This window comes from Oncorhynchus nerka, linkage group LG14 (assembly GCF_034236695.1).
Source record: "Oncorhynchus nerka isolate Pitt River linkage group LG14, Oner_Uvic_2.0, whole genome shotgun sequence".
Taxonomy (NCBI): Eukaryota; Metazoa; Chordata; class Actinopteri; order Salmoniformes; family Salmonidae; genus Oncorhynchus; species Oncorhynchus nerka.
The window spans coordinates 44695387-44707687 of NC_088409.1; the positions used below are offsets into that span (position 1 = coordinate 44695387).

The following is a 12301-nucleotide window of genomic DNA, read 5'->3' on the forward strand; positions in this document are numbered from 1 at the left end:
GTATTTCCGACAGCTTAATCTTAACCCAGTTGCACCATCCTGTCCTGGATAGTTGTGTTGAACCAGACATAACAGGAGATGGAAAAGGAAAGCCTAGCACCGTTTCGCCACTTTCAAATCCTGGAACTCACAACAAAGAGAATAGGAAAGACGGCGATGTGATGAGAAAACACGAAAAAGAGTTAAGAGTGGAGAGTCGTCAATGAACTAGATGGTGTATATTTTCTAAGGCTGCCAGAGGAGAATCGACAGTCTCCCCGTGGTTCGAAACATCCTTAGACATGAGAGTGAGTAGAATGCAGCGAACATTATCGCAAGCCTTTGACTCTCTTCCCTGGCTTCATTGAAATATTCCTTTCTAGAGTCTTTATTTAACGTATATAAATGGAATCTTATAGGGCTATGGATGGGAAGCATTACTAGTTCTAAGATGGTACAAGCCTACTCTCTAGCTAACTGCTACTGTATAACACTATGCATAACTCCACTGTTTTCCATGGGCAACACGTCGGCCATTCCTTTGTAATCACCTTTATCACGGTGAAGAGATCTTCACATATGGATTTCTGACATGTTTCTTTGGCTCAAAAGCGCAAACATCAAAATGTCATTCATTATTATTGCTCAATTAAATATTTAGGTTGATTAATTATTGATTATGTTTTTAAACTCTATATCGTCACACGGCTGATTGGTTGGTGTTGCCATGCGACTGTTGATAGAAATACGAGTGATTTTGACTAGTCATTTATGAGATTGGGCTGTGTCCTGAACGGGGGAATTCCAACTCTGATACCGTGTGATCTCTCTTACAGAACGGCGAGGCTTCTCTCTTCGAGGTGAATATCCGTTACGTCGGTGGGCTGCTCTCTGCGTACTACCTGACTGGAGAGGAGGTAAGATTCATCAATGTCTATTATTCCCCTCCATCCAGGAACAACATGTCTCTTTCTTTATTATTGAGATTTGACCCTGCGGTTTGAATGATGAAGAAGATGTGTGGAATAATGTTGCAAAGTCATAAAACACACACACACACACACACACACACACACACACTCACCAATGTAATATGAACCGAGTGGAGGTCAAGCATGCGATTATAAAATAGCATCTGCCCAAGCATGGTACATGACATGATGCTCTAGGCTGCTCAGATGAAGTGGGGACAATCCATGCGGATGCCAAATTAATGGAAAACAAATCCAGTGTCATATGAGTCGGCTTTAATGGACATTGATTTGGAGGCTGAGTGAGTCAGGGAGAGAAAGCACAGCATTGCTCTTCGGTGGAATGTTCATGAAATATGAATATATGTGGAAAAAAACAGCGTGTAAAATCAATATTGTCAAATTATATCACCATACAGCCCACATAGCACTAAGCTCAGTTTTGATTTTTGGTGTGGATGCCTGTTGCTTAAGCTTAAATTCATGCACACACAACTGTCATCATTGGTTATACCCATTGCAATTATTAATGGTTTTACTTCTTATAGTAAATTGCTCTTTGAAAGGGCATGCAGTGTAAATGTTCAAATGAATCAAAAGTTGGCAAACAAATTGTCTGTTTGCCTAGGAAGCTTTCCTCATATCTTCCTTCATTTCTCTCTCGTGTTTTTGCGATGAGGATAGAATCTGATTAGACGTTGTCAAATGCACTTTAAATTCACCTTGTGAAATGCAAATGTGATCAGATGAGTAAAATTGCTATAGGCAGCCCTTACATCCAGCCCTTAAATCCCTTCTCATAGTCTGTCACTCCTCAAGCTACATTAGAGATCCCACTGGCATCTGTGTTTGTTTTCTGTGCCATTTCTCGCTGCTGTAAGTTCATATTAGGACATACTGTACAAGGTAACTGCCAATCAGTGGAGGCTCCTCAGAGGAGGACGGGGAGGACCATCCTTCTCAGTGATTTTCAGATGTTACATTTTTTTTCCTTTTTAGATAAAACAACACTAAACATAATCACTACACCAACTCATTGATTAAAACATACTATTTTGCAATGAAGGTCTACAGTAGCCTCAACAGCACTTTGTAGGGTAGCACCATGGTGTAGGACAGCTAACTTCCACCCTCCTCTGGGTACATTGACTTCAATACAAAACCTCATGGTTCTCATCCCCTTTCATAGACTTACACAGTAATTATGACAACTTCCGGAGGACATCCTCCACCCTATCACAGCTCTTGCAGCATGAATTGACATGTTGTCCACCCAATCAAAGGATCAGAGAATGAATCTAGTATGAAAGCATAAGATACAGCTAGCTAGCACTGCAGTGCATAACATGTGTTGAGTAGTTGACTCAAAGAGAGAGAAAGAAAATAGTTGAATAGCTTTTAACAAATACATTTATTCCTAAATGAAGGAGAAGCAAGAGAGCTTTCAGTTTCCCTTACTAAGATAGCAAATGCAGCTCACTGGTTTAGCTATATTAGCTAGCTGGCTATGACTATCCAACACAACACTGGAACTCATCCAAGTCAAGGTAAATTTGGTTTTACAAATGTATTGCCACCGGGGCCCGCCAGTGTAAGTGCTAAACTGCTTACTGACTGTACACTGTAACGTTACTGTATGATTGTAGCAGGTTTACTAACATGTTAGTTCTATTAGCTATGTTGACTATGACAATACTTTTGCTAATATGGTGACAACGATGTAGGCTGCGTGTAGCAGTTATGATATGATTTGGTTTGGAAAGGTTTTTTTGCTTGGTCACGTACAGTTGATGTGTTGTGCATTGACGCCCACAAGCGACGAAGGGAAAAGATGACAGGAGGAGAGCGCATAGATGCGAGAAGGAATACAACGTGGCTTTTATGAAAGTGAACTGTGTTTACTTGTGATCAGGAATGTATTCATTCTGACTATACTGTTGAAAAATGTTTCTGAAACGGAACAAAATGGATATAAACATACCTAAATTTGTCCAATAGACAATTTAGGTTTGCAACTGTTGGACTAATGATTACACCCTATATCAGCTAGATGCAGGCAAGAGTGTGCAAGGCGGTATTGAATGTGTCACTGTCTGTCCATGCCTCCTCAAATTTTTCTCTCCACCTGTGTGCACCTACGTTGTAAACTTTCATTCATAGGCTAGGTTATTGCAACCTCATGATGGGCATAGGAACATTTTGAGTATCATGTAGTAGCCTAAACCTATCACTGTTACATTGAACTGGGTGAATGGAATATGAATGACAGTCAGCTAATATAATGTAATAGAAATAAGGAAATGCTCATAAAAAAAATCTTAAACATCACTGACGTCCACTGCTGCCAATATAAAGGAAACACCAACATATTGTCTCAATAGGGTTTTGGGCCACCATGAGCCAGAACAGCTTCAACACATCTTGGCATAGATTCTACAAGTGTCTGGAACTCCAATGGAGGGACGTGACACCATTCTTCCACAAGAAATTCCATCATTTGGCGTTTTGTTGATGGTGGTGGAATGCACTGTCTCAGGCACCGCTCCAGAATCTCTCGTAAGTGTTGAGATCTGGTGACTGAGGCAAATGGTTTACATCGTTTTCATGCTCATCAAACCATTCGGTGGCCACTCGAGCCCTGTGGATGGGGGGCATTGTTATCCATCGCCATGGTAGCCAAAATAATGGCCTGCCCAGCATTTTTATACATGATGACACTTATTAACTCAGGAAAAACACTTGTGTGGAAACAGCTGCGTTCAATATGCTTTGTATCCCTCATTAAATCAAGTGTTTCCATTATTTTGGCAGTTACCTCTACATGCTACGTCTTGTAATATTAAGTCCTAATTTGGACATCATATGTGTGAAGTACAGTGAAGTACAGAAGTGTGTTCTCCCTCACATTCTTCGTTTGAGGTTGTGTAGTGCTTTTGTGTTACGGTGTGCCATCCCATTACACACTGCCTGGCCCACGACGGGTCTCCTGGAGCGATATTTATTTGATCCATCTCCAACCGCCACCCCTCTTCTCCTGCTTTTCCCTCCACACATGATAAGAGAGGCAAATTGAGAAGCCACTTTTTCCTGGAAGTTAGCAGGGAACGTAAATCACTTTAGACAGTGAACAGGGGGGATCCGTACAGGTGTGTGTGTGTGTGTGTGCCAGGGTTTCTGTTGTCTGGTAATAGCCAACCCCCCCCCCACACACACACACAAAAAATGAAAAGCCAATAAATAAAATTTGCCGCCGGCCAATCCCACTGCGAAATAATGTGTTTTAGCATATTCATTGATTGAAATAACAGTCGATGTAGCACGAGAGATGCTGTTGCAGCTCAAACAGCTGTTTGTTGCTACTGGAGTGAAACATGTGCTTTAATAAACACAGTCATTGCACAACAATTCTAAAGGCAATTGAGTGTAAAAAAAAAAACAAAAAAAACAATGGCCATGATTAAAAAGAGCAACTATTTTTATTTATCAACTGGTAAATGAAGCAGGCTCCCCATTCGCCATTTAAGTGCATAGGCAACTAGACAGGCTTCAGTACGGCACACACCACTTTGCAATGAGAAAACAGATACTTCATTGTTTGGAACTTGAACATTTGACTATATATTATGAGGAATACCTTACCATGCTTCAAAGTAGCCTAGCCAAAATCCAACTAAACGTGCAGGCAATTATTTTATGAAGACTTCCATATACTATTGAAACCAGTAGTTATTGGTTTTCAAAATCAACTTTCTTGCATTGTCCATTAGCCAAATGCACAATCCTAATCATATTAGCAACCCCTGCTAATTGTTGCATGTTTAGATCTTACCTCATTTCCTAATGGATATTTTCATCTCTGTCACATGAAACAGCTCACAATGGCGTTTTCCTGCTTAATTGCATAACGGAAGGAACATTAGCGCATAGCGGCATTGCTGCCATTATAATTTGAAGAAATACTTGTTTTAGCAACAATTTATGCTTAACGTTCTGATCCGTTGCGTGAACCTTATTGCTTTTTAACGTTTTTGTGTTTGTTTTTAATGTAGCCTAGGCCCACTGGTTGTATGAATTTGGAATCTATCGTCCCACAACTGTCCCAGAATCTGTTTGGAAAAGGCTATTCTTTCCAGCACAGAATGACATCTAACCAATAGAATAGGTCAACTTTTCTACAATGGGGGATATAGTAGATTGACATAGGCTATTGATTTTGCTGGGCGTTTACTTGTCTTATTGACTGAGGAAAAGTAAACGTGGGCAGTTATTCTAACATAGGCGCTGCGTGGGTTTGAAGTTTGGGGAAGCTAATATTCACCATAAAAATGCATCTTCATATTAAATCATTCCATGCATCCTCGCATTTGCAGACTTAGGTAAGAGAGCCTACTATTCCCAATGTGATGATTCGATCGGATAGTCAAGATTTAGGCTACTCTAAGCCACTATGCAGTGCATTGAATAGCCTTTTTTGAGAACAGTGATCGAGTGCAGTGCATATATAACTCGATTACTGTTCTCAGAAGGTACTATTTAATGCTGCTCATAGTGGCTTAGAGTAGGCCTAGGCTATATCAGATCGCCTACATTTCTTGTCCTTTGCACAGGGAAATGTTGACCTTTGACAAACACATTTCATGCAGTTCTCCTACACTTTATGTGACTGGAGACAGTAGAATCTTTTTGATACGACAAAAATGACAGGGTAGCCAACTCTCCTCACAATGACAAACAGATCAATAAAAATATCCATATGTTCGGCCTACGAAAAGCAGAGACAAATTCAATGTGACGTCCATCTAACCTGGAGGAGAAAATGATTGTCCTAGAAAAAAAAAGTGTCATTGATCCAATGATAAAGACAGTGAATTATGCACACTCATCGGGAATATGGCAGACTAAAAGACAAAAAAAAAAAAAAAAGACAAATGTCCAGGAAATGAAATTGCTGCCGGTCAAATGTCCGCTGCAACATGTTCCTAATGGAAACCCTGGTGTGTACATAAACTCAGCAAAAAAATAAACATCCGCTCACTGTTAACTGCGTTTATTTTCAGCAAACTTAACATGTGTAAATGTTTGTATGAACATAACAAGATACATAAACTGAACAAGTTCCACAGACATGTGACTAACAAAAATTGAATAATGTGTCCCTGAACAAAGGTGGGGTCAAAATCAAAAGTTGTAGTCAGTATCTGGTGTGGCCACCAGCTGCATTAAGTACTGCAGTGCATCTCCTCCTCAGGGACTGCACCAGATTTGACAGTTCTTGCTGTGAGGTGTTACTCCACTCTTCCACCAAGGCACCTGCAAGTTCCTGGACATTTCTGGGGGAATGGCCCTAGCCCTCACCCTCCGATCCAACAGGTCCCAGACGTGCTCAATGGGATTGAGATCCGGGCTCTTCGCTGGCCATGGCAGAACACTGACATTCCTGTCTTGCAGGAAATCACGCACAGAACGAGCAGTATGGCTGGTGGCATTGTCATGCTGGAGGGGAGGAGGATGAGGGAGGAGGATGTCTTGCCTGTAACACACAACGTTGAGATTGCAATGAAGTCCAATGATGCTGTGACACACCGCCCCAGACCATGCCGGACCCTCCACCTCCAAATCGACCTCCAAACCCGCTCCAGAGTACAGGCCTCGGTGTAATGCTCATTCCTTCGACGATAAACGCGAATCTGACCATCACCCCTGGGCAAAACTGCGATTCGTCAGTGTAGAGCACTTTTTGCCAGTCCTGTCTGGTCCAGCGACGGTGGGTTTGTGCCCATAGGCGACGTTGTTGCCGGTGATGTCTGGTGAAGACCTGCCTTACAACAGGCCTACAAGCCCTCAGTCCAGCCTCTCTCAGCCTATTGCGGAGGACGATCAGCTATCCGTCCTGTCTCCCTGTAGCGCTGTATTAGGCGTCTCACAGTACGGACATTGCAATGTATTGCCCTGGCCACATCTGCAGTCCTCATGCCTCCTTGCCTAAGGCACGTTGACGCAGATGAGCAGGGACCCTGGGCATCTTTCTTTTGGTGTTTTTTAGAGTCCGTAGAAAGGCATCTTTAGTGTCCTAAGTTTTCATAACTGTGACCTTAATTGCCTACCGTCTGTAAGCTGTTAGTGTCTAAACGACCATTCCAGAGGTGCATGTTCATTAATTGTATGGGAAACAGTGTTTAAACCCTTTACAATGAAGATCTGTGAAGTTATCTGGATTTTTACGAATTCTCTTTGAAAGACAGGGCCCTGAAAAAGGGACGTTACTTTTTTTATTTATTAGTTTATTATGGGACAGCAGAACCAGTTTCACTGGAGGACATTCTGCAGCCCCTGATGGTAAATTGATGTTGGAGAACAATGATGACTCCTTGTGGGATTGAGGTGGAGAAGTGAGAAGTGTTTAGATTAGGCCAGAGTAACACCCTAACCATGAATAGTGCTGTTGGTATGATTGTGTCTGTTGCTGGGCAGATAGAGACCCATGGGGGTCCTTGGCTTACAGTTAAACCACCGCCCCAGGTTAAGTACCTTGCATAAAGGGCTCTCTCAGCGCTCTAACCACAATGCTGAATCGTTGTTTTCTGTTACATGCTCTGTTTCACTCAGGTTGTTCTGTTCGTATACTGATGAACACTCTTAGAAAAAAAGGTGCAATCTACAACCTTCAAAGATTCTTCAGGCTGTCGCCATAGGAGAACCCTTTGAATAACCCTTTTTTGTTCCAGGTAGAACCCTTTTGGTTCAAGGTAGAACCGTTTTATCCTACAGCGACCTCCCGAAGAAGCCTTGGAGTGTACCGCACACACCCGCCCACGGTATGCAGCTGTAAAGTTTACTGTACTGTTTGTTCAAGTTGTAACCTGCGCAAGGTCACTCGACTAGGGTGAAGTCATCTAAATTCCATTACTTTTGGCCAGCAGATTCTGTAAGTCAGATAACTCTGTACAACTACTCTCCTCTTCATGGACATGTCGATTTCATCTGAAACCCCAAGCTCTGTTAAATGGGAGGCATCTGTGCATGTGTGCGCATGTGTGTCTGTCTGTGTGTGTGTGTGTGATAGTATTCTGAATTGCTCTATTCCCATGCACATGCACAGTGCTATTCAAATGTTTTCGGGGGGGGGGGGGGGGGGTCCCGTTTATTTTGTCAGAATTTCTGTGGACCACACCCCGCCCCAAATCTAATGACACCACCTTAGCATCTGTACATTTGGATTTTCACATCAACAAGTAAACGTCAATTCATTACATTTTCATCTCTCTAAGAGAGCCAATACGTACATTTACTCAATAAAATGTTATTTTTCAAATCATCTTTTTATATTGTCCCATAAAATAAATCGGTCATACTTTACTTGGATAGTCCAGATTTTTGTATCTGTAGATGGTCTACAGATGGTCATGCTGTCAACAAACTATATGTTGCTAAGCAACTGCTTGTTAAGGTTCGGGTTAGAATAAGGGTTAAGGTTAGGGCTAGGATTAGGATTAGGTTTAGAATAAGGGTTAGGGTAAGGGTTAAGGTCAGGGCTAGCGTATGAATTAAGTTTATGGTTAGGATAAATGTTAATGTTACGGTTAAAGATAGGGTTTGGGTTAGTAGATATTTGAAATGTTACTAATATGTTGGCAACTCCACTGCAATTCTACAGCAACCCACTAGGGGTCGTAACCCCGACTTTGAATACCACTGCTCTAGCAGGAGTAGGCTGTGAACGGGAGGGAGATAATTCAGTTAACCTTGTGTGAAAATTGAGGTGAGCAGAGTGGAGGACAGGCAGGCAGGCAGGCAGCAAGAGCAGAGGCAGTGGCAGCCATGAGAGGTAGTGGGGAGGGAAGTACATTCATTTGTTCAGGAGAGAGAGAGAGTGTGTGAGAGAGATATTATATAGAGAAAGAGATGAAAAGAGAGCAAGAGATGGAAAGAGAGAGCAAGAGGGAGACAGAGAGAGATAGAAAGGGAGAGGACAGAGGGGAAAGAGCATTCATATGCCCTTGAAGTAGACAGGTGCTGATTAAGAGTCTTCTCCACCTCTCCTGGTTCACTGCCCTAGTGTCAGTTTCTTCCTGTGCCAGTCGGGTCTCCACGTCAGTGGTGTCACAGGAGAATAGGTCCCCCAGCCTCCAGTCCTGTGAGTGTCAATGAATTACCACAATTTCAGAAAGTGTCAGTGCAGGGGATGGAATTTGTCTGTAGCTAAAGCCTTATTTTGTATTTTAATTTTTTAAACTTTTGCTTCCACACTGAACACACCATGCTGCACCATGCCGAACACACAAACCACGCCGAAGACACACACCATCACCACAAAGCTGAGAATTCCTCCGTGTTGAATTAGGTTTCTCCTCTTCACTCTACCTCTCATTCTCAACAATGCTCTTTCTCGTCCGTCCGTCCGTCCCCCCGCACCCCCTCAGGGTTTACCCTCTCCACTGTATCTGTCTTACACCCACTGCTATTCATCTTCTCTCTGCTCTCTCTCACCCATCCACTCCAGAGAACATATCTCACCTTCCTGGAGCTGACCTGGGCGTGCCTGTTCGAACGTGCGCGCGTGTGTGTGCGCGTGTGTGTGTAATATCCTCCAGGTGATTTTCTTTCAGGGAAAGTTGGCGGAGGCAATCTAATTAATATCAACCGCTGTGGTACAAGGAGTCCTCCTTATATCCATCAGAATGTGGATACAGGGATCTGTCTCCTCAGACCTGGAGGGAGAGCGAAGGATACACACTCATGCGAGCTGAGGATAGAGTGAGAGTTTCGACCTCAATCAGACCAATCGCTTCATACTGTACGTTAGCTTGAAAGATACATCATTATGCAGTGACATGACTGGCAGGTTAATGTAGTGTGTTGGGAGGGTCTCTGTCGTACAGTATAGTACAATCATGGCTAGTTACAGGGATATCGACCTCAGCCATGACTTGTGGGTGATTGTAGCAGTAGTGTCCATGGCAACATAGCAACTGCTAGACTACAATTTATGTGTCAGATGGCTGGAGTGTGTCCAACGGCGGCTTTCTGAGAGGTCAGACATAAATCATAATTTCATCTCGGCTGTCGTGTATTTGATGGGCACTGACCCGATTCCATTCGCACGTTTACACAGTATCTATAAAGGTTTGTGTTTTTCCTCTGAATTTAAGCTGGCATGATAATGTCCTTGACTCTGTCCCTGTCTCAACATTCCAAACCCGTTGTGTTCAGAGAGTTAGCAGATCCTATGGGGAATAAAAACCCTACTGTGTCAACCCATGTTTACTACAGTATTGACAAAAGAGAAGAGAGAGAGAGAGATCTCTGCCTCTTGCCAATGTAATCAAGGAATCCGGCCGTTCTGCCTCTCGCAATATGTCTTTGTAAATCCCAATCCATTTAGACAAAGCCCTCTAATTCACAATTCTCGGATTACAAAGACTCTTACAGTGGAGGATGGCGTGTGTGTGTGTGTGTGTGTGTGTGTGTGTGTGTGTGTGTGTGTGTGTGTGTGTGTGTGTGTGTGTGTGTGTGTTTGTGCCTGTGTCTGTGTGTGTGTGTGTGTGTGTGTGTGTGTGTGTGTGTGTGTGTGTGTGTGTGTGTGTGTGTGTGTGTGTGTGTGTTTGTGCCTGTGTCTGTGTGTGTGTGTGTGTGTGTGTGTGTGTGTGTGTGTGTGTGTGTGTGTGTGTGTGTGTGTGTGTTTGTGCCTGTGTCTGTGTGTACGTGTACAAATTCTGTGCATGTGTGTCTTTTTTTTTTGCTCAGCAGCTTAAAAGTCTAAAAAGACATTTCATTTTCTGCAGATGAAAGTGGATCATCATTTAATCACACAGTAACCTGCTGTGCTCTGTATCTGGGCTGTGGGCTTAGCAGTAGAAGAAAGCTCTCGATTCTACTGCTCCAAACCTTCCTTCCACTGTGTGTATATGTACAAACATGTAATCCCATTCGTGGGACTTCTTACGAGCTACATCATTATATAGTAAGAAAGCATTGGACCAAGAAGCTTACTGTATTGTAATATAACTACTACATGTATTATGTATTTTATGTTCGAATGCATTATTACAGCATGCATTTTATGTATGCTGAATCATGTATAGACTAATAGCTCAGCTTGATACAATAAACCTCTTCCCGTTCCACTTTCCAGAATAATTATGTCAATCATCAATACTGACACACTATTGGGGAAGAGCGTAAAAGAGGTTGAGCTGCCATTGATGCTAAGAATTTAATTGGACAATTTGATGTGAGAAGAAAGAGAATTCATACAAAGAAGGACCTTGGGCCTTTTCTCTTCCTCATTTCCCCTTTGATATTTAATAGCCCCCATCATTTATTTGCCTCCACTCCCTTTATTTTGGACAACCTTTTTTTCCTCTCTTTCAATTAGTATTTTTGCAGTTCTTAGTGGTCTCAAAAGCGTTTGCACTGCTCAGGGTTAAAGGACAGTGGGATTTAGCCGGGGCAGGGTTGTAGTCATTAGGCACCAAATGGAGGAAAACGGACTGGAGCAGGGAGGGACTACTTGACATAAGAAACACTCATTTTCATTTTCTGTAGCAAAACGTTATGATGCTTCTTGCTACAGTGTGCCCTATCGAATACAACCCAGGTTTTCACCCATGCCCAAATGCAACCCAACCCCTATTGAGGAGAGTCTGATGAATCCTGTTTCCTTTGTTTTTACAAGTCACAACATTGATACCAGCAAACAAAATGGAATCTATCAGATCATTAGGCTGCCTTTAATGATGCGGGGCTTTGAGGAATCCAGGCCTCTTTTCTTCTGACTCTGCCTAGCCCACATAACAGCCTGGCATCCCATTTTCAAAGCATCATTAGTTGAACAGTCCCCTCACGCACATGCGCACACACACACGCGCGCGCGCGCAATGGCCGTGTCTGAATACATACTTAAACTACATACTACGTTCTCATCGCCGCATACTATTTAGTAAGTATGCGGTATGCCACGGCCGCAACACAGTAGCGGCTCCTGACTGACTGAGTAGGTGGGGCGGGGGCCGAGTGCAGGTGGATTTTTCCTTATCCAACAGACATGCATTGTATTAACCAGCCTGATAATAGCTCATTTCCAATTTGATGAATTTCTCTATACTCTGAATAGAATTGGAATGGAGTTATAGGCCTCCTCAGGCTGGTTATAGGCAGGCTATCACATTCAACCTAATGGAGTTATAGGTCTCCCCAGGCTGGTTATAGGCAGTTTATCACATTCAACCTAATGGAGTTATAGGCCTCCCCAGGCTGGTTATAGGCAGGCTATCACATTCAACCTAATGGAGTTAAAGGCCTCCCCAGGCTGGTTATAGGCAGGCTATCACATTCAACCTAATGGAGTTATA

The 12301-nt window shown here is 42.8% G+C and overlaps 1 protein-coding gene across 1 annotated transcript in view; it reads left to right on the forward strand.

The window, feature by feature from the left end:
* LOC115141202 (mannosyl-oligosaccharide 1,2-alpha-mannosidase IA-like) overlaps window positions 1-12301 on the forward strand; it is a 240448-nt gene that overhangs the window by 177492 nt on the left and 50655 nt on the right. The window contains exon 4 of the mRNA XM_029679931.2: window positions 816-896. Coding sequence (XP_029535791.2) covers window positions 816-896 — 81 coding nt within the window. The remainder of the gene's footprint in view (window positions 1-815; window positions 897-12301) is intronic.